This window comes from Mesocricetus auratus, unplaced genomic scaffold, assembly GCF_017639785.1.
Source record: "Mesocricetus auratus isolate SY011 unplaced genomic scaffold, BCM_Maur_2.0 Super-Scaffold_100018, whole genome shotgun sequence".
NCBI classification, from domain to species: Eukaryota; Metazoa; Chordata; class Mammalia; order Rodentia; family Cricetidae; genus Mesocricetus; species Mesocricetus auratus.
Genome location: NW_024429199.1, coordinates 19,113,605 through 19,127,830, shown reverse-complemented (window position 1 = coordinate 19,127,830; position 14,226 = coordinate 19,113,605). Strand labels below are relative to the sequence as shown.

General features: G+C 37.0%; 1 protein-coding gene across 1 annotated transcript in view; it reads left to right on the top strand.

Annotated features, from left to right (window-relative positions):
- Ptprk (protein tyrosine phosphatase receptor type K) overlaps positions 1 to 14,226 on the top strand; it is a 517,652-nt gene that overhangs the window by 390,622 nt on the left and 112,804 nt on the right. Inside the window, 3 exon segments of the mRNA XM_021224035.2 lie at positions 7,428 to 7,730; positions 12,276 to 12,385; positions 13,744 to 13,945. Coding sequence (XP_021079694.1) covers positions 7,428 to 7,730; positions 12,276 to 12,385; positions 13,744 to 13,945 — 615 coding nt within the window.

The window sequence follows — 14,226 nt, the reverse complement described above, 5'->3', positions numbered from 1 at the left end:
TGTGTGTAGTGTCTTATGAGTTTCAGGAAGGCTCTGGAGGGCAATGGGAATGACTTGTCTTGTAATGGGATGATGTGCTTAGTGCTGTTCCGATGACACCTGGTAAAGATTACTGGGACTCTGCAGGATAGCTGAGTGAGCCAGACACCCTCTGTCACTGAGTATCCCTTGAGTCTAAGCATGTCACTTCAACCACTCAGCCAGAAAACCAAAAGAACTGACAGTTGCTTTGTGATTATTCCTGGTCCTGAGGCTCCCTCATGTTACAGCACTAATCAAGTCATCCCCCCAACTTGCCATTAATGCAACTTGACCCGTGGGGGCAGAGATAAAATTATTTGGGCATGGCTAATGATGCTGTAACATTGAAAAGACATGAAATGTAAAACGTTGATCACACTCAATTCTTATCATGAGTATAAGAGCAAAAACACAAACACTTGAAGGTAAAAATAGAAAATACCTTCTTAGAATCTCATACTTCTTTTTCCCAAGGTGCATCATAATTTTTCTTTTTGTTTATTTGCTTGTTTGTTTGTTTATTTATTTATTTTTGTTTTTGTGTTTTTCGAGACAGGGTTTCTCTGTATTGTTTTGGAGGCTATCGGTCCAGCCCGGCCTCGAACTCACAGGGATCCGCCTGCCTCTGCCTCCCGAGTGCTGGGATTAAAGGTGTGCGCCACCACTGCCCGGCTTGTTTGTTTATTTTTTAATTCACCCATGTTCCAACATTTTATCTTAATCCTATTTTGATTCACACTAGTAAATATCTTCTCTGACAATTCACTTCTCAGAAAATTCACTTTTCCTTGTATTTGCTTCTATAAAAGGAATGGAAATTGTGTTTTACAGTGAGCTTCAAAGCTTCCCGATGAAAAGACAGTCAGAAGCAAGCAGTTCAAGTCATTTTTCAGGGTTCTCAGTCAGTGCCATCATTGACAAGATCTTCTTTTTTTTTTCTCCTCATGAGCTTTGGGATAGCCTCTGTTTTTCTCTGACAGCTGGATAGAAAGTTTTATCATTAAAAAGTGATTCTAGGGAAATAGGATCCCTGCCCTCTGTTCCCTTATGGTTGCTAAAGCTTTTGTTTTCATAACTCTTTCAGAATAACTAGAGATTATCACTACAAAGGTATATAAATATTGACCTGCCTTATTTCACATTGTTTAGCAAGAACCCAGAAAAGAAGGAAAGAAAGGAAAATAATACTTGACTTTCATTTTATTGATGTCTAGAACTTCTTGATGTAGAGAGGTGACTCAAAATCAACAGGTCCCATCTGTCCATGTGGCCTTTTCTTTTACTAACCTTTCGAGAAGGATCAAAGTAGTTCTTCATTCTATCCTATCAAATTGGATTGGACATATGACATTAAACTTACTGCAGATATAAATCCCAGCTTTGATCTGTTTAGAATTGAAGTGAATACAATGAAGCATGATTTATTTGCCCATGTACTAATTATCTAATACTGGCTGCAGATTCAATACGGTTTTTGCCATTTTCTCACATGTTATCTAGATATAATATTGCCTTTCTTACTGAACTAGTTAAGAGATAAACAGACAATAAGTGCTAGAAAGGATGGAGAATATTAGTAAATCTTGCCGATCAGTAGCTAGCCAGCTAATTGTGACATTTCTCACTCTACATCTAAAAATAATAAGGTTAGGAGGGTGGCTCAGTTGGCACTGGACCTTGTTACCAAGGCTGGAAACCTGTGTTTGGACTTGAGTTCAATTCTAGTGTCGCTTGTGTGGAAGGAGATGGGTTCCCATGAATTTTCCTCTTGCTTCTATATATGCACTTTGGGGCGTGTGTGCAGATATGCTCTATATGACTACCTGGAAAAATCTTAGTAGAAAGCAGTTCTCCTTTAGTTCATGGAAAAGGGAAATAGAATAGAGTTTATGTTATTAGTGTGTGATATCTCTATTAGGAGAGCCTGAAATTGCTCCGACTGTGAAAAACTGGACTTAACTGTTTCTTTCCCATTCTTTTAGTTTCTCTTCTTCCAGCACTGTTTATGACTCACCAAAGTGCACACACACTTAGGATTTTTCAACTCCTCTGTCATCCCTAATGACACAGCAGCATCTATCCAGACTCACCTCTTGGTTGACAGCATAGGAGAAGTTGGAGGGGTGTGTTCATTGAACATCAATTTCAGAAATAAGTGGAATGTTCCAATAAGGTTGACCATGTGGGTTTGCTTGTTTGTTTGTTTTTGTTTGCTTGGTTTTTTGTTTTTATCTTGTTTTTTTTTTAACCACCTTAATGTGGATGGATTCCTGACTGGCTTTTACCCAATCTCACAGCAAAGCATTGTTTTTCTGTGTTGTGCATGGTAACTGTTACACGAAATGAATAAGCTATACTAGATGGATTAAAGGGTATAGCTCGGGGATAGATTTCTTTCTAGGCATGCTGGGGGCCTTGGGGTTAATCCTTAACGCAAAAAAGGATTGAAGGAGGGGAACCATGTTGATTGATTCTACTAAGTAGATAAGTTTATGCCCCTAAGCTGAATTTTTACTTGTTATTAAACAATCAGTTATTCCCTTTTAACACACACACACAAACACACACACATACAGACGCACGCACGCATGCACACACAAGGTGGGGATACAGTGAGATATGTAGCTATTATTTTCTTCCAGCAAAAATGGTATAATAATTGTAGAAATGTATGACCAGACCATGTTTGTTATGAAAATAGTTTTCACGTCTCAAAACAGGAGAAACAAATTTTGCTATCGACAGACCCAAAGATGAAGTTAATAGAAGAAAACACAACATGTTATCTGACCCTAGAAATAAAAGTGATTTCCAACCATTCTCTAGACTCTCCCGGAGTTAATATTGCAGGTGTGTGTGTGTGTGTGTGTGTGTGTGTGTGTGTGTGTGTGTGTGTATGAACGTGTGTATGTATATTTAACTTTCTTGAAGCTCTTCAATGATGTCTCCTAATGTTTTATGAAAAAGTAACACTGTCCAGGGTTATTGTTTTATTCCCACATGTGAAAATGAATGCTTTTAGCACTTTGGTGTTCATGTTTGGTGCATTTGTTCATCCATTTCAGTTCACAATGCACAGTAGATTCACATAAAATTATTTTACCACTGAGAAGCCAAATTGATGGAGTATGATTTAGAGCAATTTGTTTCATTAACTCAGGGGTCAATTAAAAACAACATCAAAACCACCACCACCATAACAACAAAAACAAAACGTCTCCATTCTGGGCAATATCAAGAAAACATGCTTAATTTTATGACTAAGTTTCTAAAGACAATTAAAAATCGTTGCTTAAACATTAGTATCTATACAAATAAAAGATTTGGCTGCCTGATTTTCATGATCCCTTAATGTATAAGAAGATGAACTCAGACAACAGTATTTTTAAAATAATCTAGGAGGACTTGCAGAGCATGGCCAATGTTTCTAGACTGGGATAGTTCCTGTCAAGATCACACTGGGCTGAGTGGAATACCAAAGCAGTATAAAGACCTGGTTTCTGTTTGACCTCTGCGGGTTCTTTAACTAGTAGGTTTCTAGAAAAGCAGCTCACCTCTGTAAGAACATATTTGTTTAGAATATGGTGTAGCATGGGATTAAAGTATATGGTAGACATTGGTGCACTCTCTCGGGTTCTTCCTTGGATGAATTTGTAGTTATATATTGTTAACTCTTCCTTTCTGGACCTGTGGCCCTCCCATGCTCTCTAGCTCACTAATGTTCTATTTCTCTTCTTTGCTCACAATCTCCCTCCACTTCCCCTTCATGCTCTCGTCCCCTTCTTCAGCCCCTCTCCTCCTGTTACCTTCTCCTTCATCCCTTTGTCTCTTAAAGGATGTGAGTAACCCTTCCCTATTAAGGTAGACCAGTGCCTCTCTTCAGATATCTTCTTCAGAATGTTTCCCAGTTGTTTAGAACATAAATTGCTCCAATTATTGCCTGTATGCTTTACTTCCTAAAACATAAATTAGTCAATTACTGCTTGTTTGCCTTACTTCTTAAATTAGGACAGGGTTAAATGGATCTTCACATTGTTCCTAGTATACTTCATGGCTAACAGAAACCAATAAGTAAATGATATTGAATCACTATATCATTTCACCTCTTAGTGTATAGTATCTTGATTTTTTTCTTCTTTTAAGAGTACCATAATTTTCTAAGCCATTCTGTCTGAACACAACAGTTACGTAATACCTATTATGTATATATGTATTCAATATTATATATTCAATATTATATACAAATATATTGAATACAAATATTCACCTAGTATTTCAGATGTTTCCTCCAATGCAGTGTCTAGTCCATCCATCTCTGATGTCACTCTTCTTGCTCAACCCAGATTATCTCCTTACATATTGCAACATTTGGATTTCCCTACTACAATATCTCTACATATGATATAGCCTCCAGTTTTTGTCTTTCTTAAGCAGCTGTGTTGGCTACATTAACTTTCTGGACAGAAACCCAACCTCCTATGACAATATCAAAGTTTGCTCACTGTTTATTTAGCCAGTCTTTCCTACATTTTTATCCAACTGAGTGTTCCTCATGTTACCAAATGGGAATTCGTGGTTTTCTTTTCTGCAATTATGTTCTCTGTTTCTTTTCATCTTGTTTCTTTTGCTACTGTATTATTTATCCAAAATATGTCTTCAGATCTAGACTCTATCTTCTGAGACCCAATGCACACAACTCCTCTATTTGACAAACAGGAGTTATCACTTCCTCATGGGTTCATAGATACTGTTATGTTCCATTCATGTCTTCCTTATATCAAAATATAATCTTTTTCTTGTTTTATCATCTTTAATAAATAAGCGGTAAGCTCCTTAGGCCTGACACTATGTTTTATTCATTTTACTGCCTTCTGTATTATTTTGCATACCTTTATGAGTCCATTTTTGTTTCATAATAGATGAATAACTGGTAGGCATTTTTATGTGACCATTTGCTGCTTTGAGATCTCTACATTATTGTGTTTCTCCCTATGATTCTGATAAAACTTCACTGTATCACTGTTTTCAACTGTTGTTTTGCCTACATTTCTTTTAAGTGAGCATGAGGAGGAACTTGGTTCAAACCAGTTTGGACTATATAGGAATACAGAAGAATGTAGAATTATTTTTAAATCTCTGTTTAACAAGAATAGGGTAACTAATCACATAATTCAGTCTATGGAAGCAGAATTGCATGTAACATACTGACTGTTGAAAGACTCTTTTATCAGAAATTGATGCCACGACTTATTTTGTCAATCATGCACTAGCAGTGATATTTTGATGATGACATCCATGCACAGGATGAGCAGTGTATTTTTTCCTGATTTGTATTGAGTTTCATATGTAATTCACTATGAATGCCAAACAAATAAGCAGCATTCAGATACACACAAACCACATTTTCCAAGGCACCAGTGCACTTTTACCTAATAAGTGATTGTCCTAGTTTATTTCCTGTTGCTTAAATTTAAATATATTTTTTTAAAAAGCCAACCAAGCTGAAGAAATAGCTCAACAGTTTAGAGCACTAGCTGCTTTTCCAGAGGTCTTGAGTTCGAGTCCCAGCAACCACATGGTGGCTCCCAACCATCTGTAATGGGATCTGGTACTCTCTTCTGGCATGCTGGCAAACATGCAGGCAGAACACTGTGTACATAATAAATAAATAAATCTTTTAAAAAAAAACAAGCTGTTCATAAAACTTGGATAGGAAAGGGTTTGTTGCTTCTTAGAGTTAATCTCCATTATCAAGTGAAGTCAGGGCAGGAGTTCAAGAACAAACCTGGAAAACCAGGAGGTAGGACTGGGAGCAGAGGCTATGAAAGTGTGGTATTTACGTGCTTGGTCCCCACAACTTGTTGCTACCCAGCAGTAGTGAAATTACTGTTTATCTGGAATTGGTTGGATTTAATCTAGCTGTTGCTATGTGGTTAGCTGCTGGACACCAGAGACAAAGATTGATCCCAATTGAAAGAATCAACAGTTCTTGGTATGGATCACCCAGTGAGGAAAGTATTGGCCTAGAGTTAGATGTGCAATGGTTTGTATGATTACACAGTCACATCTTCCTTTCAGTCTCTCTATGGGTTTGAGATAGTACACAAGACAAATCTGATACGGCAGACTGACTGAAGTTAGAAGATTGCCTACTAACATCTGAAACCGAAGCATTACATTCTGCCAGAGTTTAATTTGCATGTGTACACGGGGAATTTTTAGTTTTGAAATTTTAAAATGCTCCCCACTCGGGATTGTTTCCCATCTCACACTACAGCCATTGAATTGGATTCCCAATTTAGGTTTACCATCTGTGTTGCTTCCTAATAATTTATTACAGGACTGAGATTCTAATCCCCAATAGAAAAATATTTTTTAAAAACCCAAATTGGTTTTTTTGCATTTGTTTTCTTTTATCCCTAGAGATTTCCAGTTAGCATGGGTATTGACCATCCAAGTGAGTTAAGGAAGACCTTGAGCTTGGCCTCAGCTTTTTATTTTTGTCTAATCGATGTCTTAACATTTTGATGTGCTCTGGTTTCTGTGCTGTATAGGGTTCACCATGGCCCTGACTTTCATAGAGTAATTATTTTGATTAAGTTAGACAATTAAAGTCAGTCTTGCATGAGGAACGGATACCGCTGGGAGTCAGTGATGGATGGACTCCAGTCTTCTGAGTGTTCAGTCCTGCCAGCATTTTCCAGTTGAGTGAAAACTCACCTCCTAGTTTGGTTTGTATGACAGTGTATGGGTTGTTAGGTCTGAGTGTTTTCTAGAAAATAAGTCATAAATAGATCAAGAAGGAGAGAAGACGGTGTTACTATCCACATGTGTTTTCATAATTTTTCCAAATTTTTATTTCCTTAGATGAACAACATCATTACTGAAATAATTAGTGTTAATTAATATCTGTGTCATTTTTGGTAAATGGTAGTTTAGTGTTACAATTAGACTAATTAGTACACACCATAGCTTAGTGACATGACAAATCACTGAGCAGAGCACATTGACTCTTGTCCCTTCTGATATATGAGCTAATCTACTTGCTCAGTAATGACAAAGGAAAGGGACAGGGGCCTGGACAGTGACAACTGTCAGACATGGTTTCCGCATTTTCTGCTGGTTTTCTTGTTGGTGCTAAATCCTTGAGTACTCGGGGTTGTTGTCCCTTGATGTTTTAGTTCTTTTTTTACTGTTGAGTCAGTCTCCTCTGAAACGTACCAGAATAAAATTATGCATAGGCAAAACATTAAAACCCAAAGATCCTCTTGGCAAAACACTAAAAACCAAATATTCTCTTGACATTCGCTGGATTTGCAAATGCTGTATTATGTTCAGTATTTCACTCTTCCAAAAGAATTTACAGTCAGGTTGACCTCTGTGTGCAACTTTGATTTGTTTTGCAGAACCTATGCGGACCCCAAAGACTTTAAAGATTGCTGAAATCCAGGCAAGGCGCATTGCTGTGGACTGGGAGTCCTTGGGTTACAACATTACTCGCTGCCATACTTTCAATGTCACTATCTGCTACCATTACTTCCGTGGCCACAATGAGAGCAGGGCGGACTGCTTGGACATGGACCCCAAAGCCCCTCAGCATGTTGTGAACCATCTGCCACCTTATACAAATGTCAGTCTCAAGATGATCCTAACCAATCCAGAGGGAAGGAAGGAGAGCGAAGAGACGATCATTCAAACTGACGAAGATGGTATGTCCATGCTTGTTGTCTCCTGGAAGTGAAGGAGTGAAGTCATCAGATCTCTGTGGTCTTATTCCCTCTTAATTTCTTCTTCAGCAGCTTGATAGGAGGCCCATATTTTTCTTTGGGTTTCAGAATAAAGGATCTAGTTTACAATCAGACACACCACACACACCTCCATTCATGTAGTGAGCTTACGCTGCAGCAACACAATGTCTGGAGTCATTCATACCACTAAAATTTCACAGTCAAAACCCTGAGGCTTAGGAGGAGTGTGTTATTGCCCTGTTTGAGTTCATCAAAGGTGTCTGTCTCAGTTATCACATTGATTGATCTCTTGAAACCAACGTGGCAACAACACTTAAGTAATACATCAGCACTAACGTGATTATAATGCTGTCATGTCAATCTGCATTCTTATCCCCACCATCCCATACACTTATACTCACCTGTGCAGAAAAGAAGAGGTAATGGATTCACATGTCAATAACAGAAATGGAAGTCCCACAGATGTCCTGAGGAATCATATATCTGAAGTGGGGTGAAGGTTTCAGTGTCCATATCATATTTTATAACTCATGTTCTTAATAATAAGACTATTTATATTGCTTACTATTAACATATACAACCAGGATGTCTCAATTGATAATATTTAGATTCAGCTACATGGGTTTTATATTTCCATTTCTTTTTAACTAGTCACCCTCAAACAATGCAATTTCCTTTGATTATTATCTTGCTTTTCTTTCCCACAAACACAGAAGACAGTCAGGTTTTTATAATGTTTTTTGTTAATTCTAGTATGTATTTAAAACAACATTTGGTTACACAAATGATGATGTTAATAATTGGGTGGAAGTTTGCCCTAAACTGATCAAACTCATAACATCCAGGTTCATATTATGTAGAGTCATTTTGGTAAATTAGAAACAACAGTTCCACATTTAATGTTAGTACAATTTTCAGGCCTACTTTTATTTTAACTTCTGAGTTGAATGCCTTTTCTGTATAAGGTTCATTTACACGAAGTTGCACATTGTTTCGCAGTATGACTACAGCATAGTCTCTGTGGTTGTATCCCACATGGTAGGCTATTTTCTTTTTCTTGCTGGTTTTCCTTTCTATAAGAAATACTTAGTGACTAATGTAGAAACTTCCATGGAGTATTTGTAACTCATTCTTAGCTGCTCATGTGAGCTTGAGTTTCTACGCAGAATACTTGATGTATCTCAGTGTTCAGAGGTGAGAAAGAACGACTAAATCATGCTTATTGTTGCAAAGATCGATGGAGTATGATGCTCTGATTAAGTCAGTCTTACTAAATTATTGCTGCCCTATATACATAGAAAAAGAATAAATTATCAACCATCTAATAAAAAGATATAATTGTGTGAAAAGAACTCTGGGGACGTCCATAAATCAAGCTCCCAAAGCTAGAACCATTTCCCACTAGAACCTTAGGGTAGAATTTATACTTAATTTATTACACATGCTTTTTAATGCATGGGCAGAATTTTTTGAATAAGGTTCTGGTTTCATTTTTTATTCCCCCATTCATGAAAATCAATATTACGAAGTTAGCTCAGCAGAAAAGCCTGGTTTGGGGACATTTTTTAAGGCTACAAAGCTATTTTAAAATGTACATTTATTATGTGGTAGAGGCTATAATGCTAATTTAATATAATCCTTCTCCACACCTATTTCATTTTTCTTTTCCATTTTTTGAAGTTATAGTTGAAGGACTTTCTCATGCTCAAAACAAAATTAGCTGAAACAGCTCTCAGATAAATCTCAAGCCCAGGAATGAAAGTCAGCATTCTGTCTCCATTAAAAGTTGTTGGTGTGGAAATGTGAAGTGAATCCCCATAGTCTGTAGCTAGGCATGAAATGGCTTTCAGAGTTTCATGCTGTGTTTAGGCAAATCATAACTGAATGGAGGTCTTTGTGTTTAGAGGCATCATCCCTGTTCAGATGCAGAAAAGAAATGAACGTAGTTGGTCTGTGCCCATACCTCAACCTCACTCCTGTATGTGTATGTAACTGGAGTATTTATTAGTCCACATTGTGATCACCTGTGTGGCCTATCTTGGACAGGATTTTCTCCCACATCCCAATCTTGAAAAAACGGAAGCTATAATATGGCAAAGTAGAGCATGTGTGAGAAAGGGACGGATGATCATATCAAAGTTGTAGGGAAACAACTTTCCGCTTCCGTCCATCTTTCAGTGCAGAATTATGCAAATATTTTGAACCATCTCAAAATAAGAATCATTTAAATATGTTCATTCTGCTTCGTAGCACTTATAGGCCAAATTGTGGTAGATGAAGACAGGAATTTTCTTTTTTCTTTTTCAAACAGCTAGCTCAGTTTGTTTCAGGAAGGGGTAAGCCATTGAGGTGGAACCTGCTGAGGTGATGTGGTCCCTGTCCATAGGTCCACGTCATCTCAAGTCTGCTGTTGTCAAGGCCCTCTGGCAGACCCAGGCAGGCTGTCAGGAGATATCTACTGTACATGCTCTTACTGTTGATCTAGGCTGGCTGTTAGGCCCATTGAGGCTTAGTTATCCCACAAATACTACTATTATTTATGCTGAGACACAGGAATTTCCATAACAATGTCTCACTATTTGGTGTTTTGACTTTCCCTACCCACATCTGCCATTTTCCCTGACAAACTTGTGAAGAAATCTACTTTCCTTGGTTTAACTGGTTGTTGATGACACATACATTTAATCCCAGCACTTGAGAGGCTGAGGGAGGTAGCTCTCTCTGACTGCAATCATAAATAGAGACAACAGATACACAAATATCCCTTTGCACAATGAACCAATGTCCCCAGGAGCCTAGGCATTGCCAGACATTGCACAGAAAGCTTGCTGGGCTGTCTGCTCTGATGGACACAGTATCCCATGTTGACAGCATGGGGCATGGGTAAGGGATGCTTAACTGACAGGACAATGAACATATCCAAAGATTAAGGCTGCCATGATATCTGTTTATCATGGATTTCCTTTTCTTTTTTTCGTATGAATTTCTTTCTTTTATGTTTCACCTCATGTAGCCTGTCTCAGAGGTCACAGCATCATTCATAGTCTCCTTGTAGAATGAAATAAATCTTAGTCTGGTGGCATATCCTTCAGAATTTCTTGCTGCTGCTAGCCATGAAGAAATACATTTCCTTTGATCCAGTGATTTTTAATTTATTTCAGTCCTCATGAAATTGCTCTGTACTTTCAAACGACATTTCTAGATAATGTCATGTGTGAAGTTCACTGAAACGTTAGATTCGGGAAAATATTAATTAAAAACCATACTTGCCCAATACCGGGTTGATATTTTTTAAAAAAGAAAACTTTAAGTCAAGTATGTGAGATGATATGTATTGTAAGGCATGATTATAAGAATCTAGATTGTGTAGTAAAATCTATAAAAGAAAAAATACACAATACCTTGTAGCTTGTCAACAGTAACCGATACATTGCTTATTGGTGTCTTGGGATTTTGCAAATTATAAGACTTTCACAAATAAAGACTAAAGCAACATCACTTGGGAGTTACAATTCTTGCTTAACATGCATGAGGTTCTAAATTAAGTCCCCAACACAGATGTGACATAACTGTATGGAGGCACATGTCTATAATCTCAGCATCCTGGGTGTAGAAGCAAAAGGATCATATATTCAAGGTAATCTCCGGCTACACAAATAGTTCAAAGTGAATGTGTGCATTAGACCCTGTCCACAAACAAACAAGCAAACAAAAGCAGCAGCAACAACAACAAAGACTACAGGGCCATGTCTGAGATAGTGACTTTGTGTACAAGGCCTGAACCCCATTCTCAGCTCTGACAAATGAGTAGAGAAAACAAAATGAGAGATCCCTGAATCCTAAACCCTCTTGTTCTTCATAAGCTGTCTCTTAGCTGAGAAAAAGTAAAAAGCATGAAGCAATTACATGTTAGCATATTCATCTCTAACAACTTTTTAAAATGATAATAATCAATGCTATCTTTTTAATTATAGAAAATGTAATAAGTATAGCTACAAAAGTCAGGATGATTTTAATGGGCATTTCAAGTCAATGCTGTGTGATTTGGCTTTTGAGTTAAGGAGCGTTAATTATGATTATAATTCATTATTTTATGAACTTCGTTGATGGAGCCTCTTTAGGGGATTATCATAATCTTCCAAAAAAATCTTTCAGGGAAGCGCATCTCTGTTCTCAAAGCAAATTACAAATAAGAACTTCATGTTATTGTAGGTATACAACAGAGGAAATCAGAGTGCATGACTATGCAACTCTCCGAGGTGATTGAATATTCATTTGAATAACAATAACTTTATGTTTCTCCGTTTCTTGATTTAGAAATGTACAGGCTTAGTTTCAGTTTCCATTATCATAGTCAAGTCTGAATACCATTCATGTACTGATTTTGTTCTTATAGACACATTTTTCACTTGATGACATCTACTTTAAACTGTGTTCATCTTGTTGAAGTGATGTATTTTCTACTTTGTTTACATGTGTTCTCATCACCAATGTATGTATTTATAGTGCCTGGACCAGTGCCGGTCAAATCGCTCCAAGGAACATCCTTTGAAAACAAGATCTTCTTGAACTGGAAAGAGCCACTGGAACCAAATGGAATCATCACACAGTATGAGGTATGAGGAGAAAGGTGCTGTTTGGCTTGTAGGTACAAAAAGACCAAAAGAGAAGGCTAGGGGGAAATAATGGAAAAGGCGGGGATGAGAATATTAAAACATCATCAACTCTCCTTTGTCCTAATTCACAAAATATTTTATTTAAAAATTGAAAATTAATCACTGTACAGTACCAAGGATCTTCAAATTCTTGGAATATATTCTAATTTTGGTGTCTATGTATGTGTGTAACTGGACTATGTCCTTGTCAAACCCAATTAATGGTTATAATGAATAATTACATAGAAAATGCTAAGTCCCTGTTTCTAAATTAAGAAACGAATATCACACTGGTTTAAGGAGAGGCCTGAATGCCTGTTTTTCAAAGTAAGTAATTATTAGCCCCCCTAAAGCAAAACAGATTAAAAACCCATTTCAGAATTTCATTGTACCTTTGAATATAAATTACTATATTTTCAAATAAGAAGCTAAGGAGAATAAATCAAATTTTAAATGTTTTTATTGAAAGAGAATTTTATCTCTTTCAAATGGGTATTTTTAATTGCACAGTTGTGAGGTTTTCTGCTGTATAGTCATTTGGTGCCGATTATAGAATGAACTTTTCTATTTCTTATGTCTAAAAATAAAGTATAGGAATGAGAATGAATGTTTTTGACTATTTTAGTATGTTTAAGAATTAGTTTTCTGTAATTTCTCTTCCCCTTTGCTTTGAGGCACAGTTTTACTAAGTTAACACAAAATGGCCATGAAATCACCCGTAACTCAGTCTGGCCTTGAACTTGTGTTCCTCCTCCAAGTAGCTCAGGTCACAAGCTATGTGTTCATTACACAGAAAAGAGAAGAAGAGTAAACTTTTGATGAAGACTTTGTTTTCACGTACATTAAAGTATGTAACAAGAAATTTTGTATATAGTGTGCATATGTCAGCATATAATTTTATTGGTAGATTTTTTAAAGACAAAATATTTGACAAGTTAGATATGCAGCTACATGTATGAGTAGGTGGTTTATAGAGAATTAATGAGATAGATTAGATAGATCGATAGATGAAATGTGATAGGCAAACAAACAGACAGACAGAAAGATGATAGATAGGTGGATGAAAAATGCCAGAAATACCTAAATGAAAATACATGGAGATAGATGATAGATACATAGGTAGGTAGACAGACAGACAGACAGACAGACAGATGATGGATGGATGAGAGATACCAGAAATAACCACACCAAAACAAAAGGAAAAGAAGAGGAAATAAATAATGGCTCGAGGCTCTTGCATATGTTATTTAGGAAGGGCTTACTTAAATTTATTATGCCTTCACTTGATAATATAATGGGAAATATATTTCCTACACTAGGTGAGCTATAGCAGCATAAGATCATTTGACCCTGCAGTTCCAGTGGCTGGACCTCCGCAGACTGTATCAAATTTATGGAATAGTACACACCATGTATTTATGCATCTCCACCCTGGCACCACCTACCAGTTTTTCATAAGAGCCAGCACTGTCAAAGGTTTTGGGCCCGCCACCGCCATCAATGTGACCACAAATATCTCAGGTAAGCAAATAAGTAGCATAAGAAGCCGAACAGTTCATGTTCCTGGTTGCAATGGCATATTCTAGACACTCAGTTATATGCTGTGTTACTGTGTAGCCTAGTAACTCATTTCTACCATTACGTGAGGTCAAGGACACTTTATTTAAACATGCCAGAGCAAATCATGATTCGTATATTTTCTAAACCAAACACTTTTCAAGCAGTCATAAAGATGACAGTAGTCTTAAAAAGTTACAGTATTTTTTTTACTTCAGATCTTCCCAAGCCCATTATAATAGAGC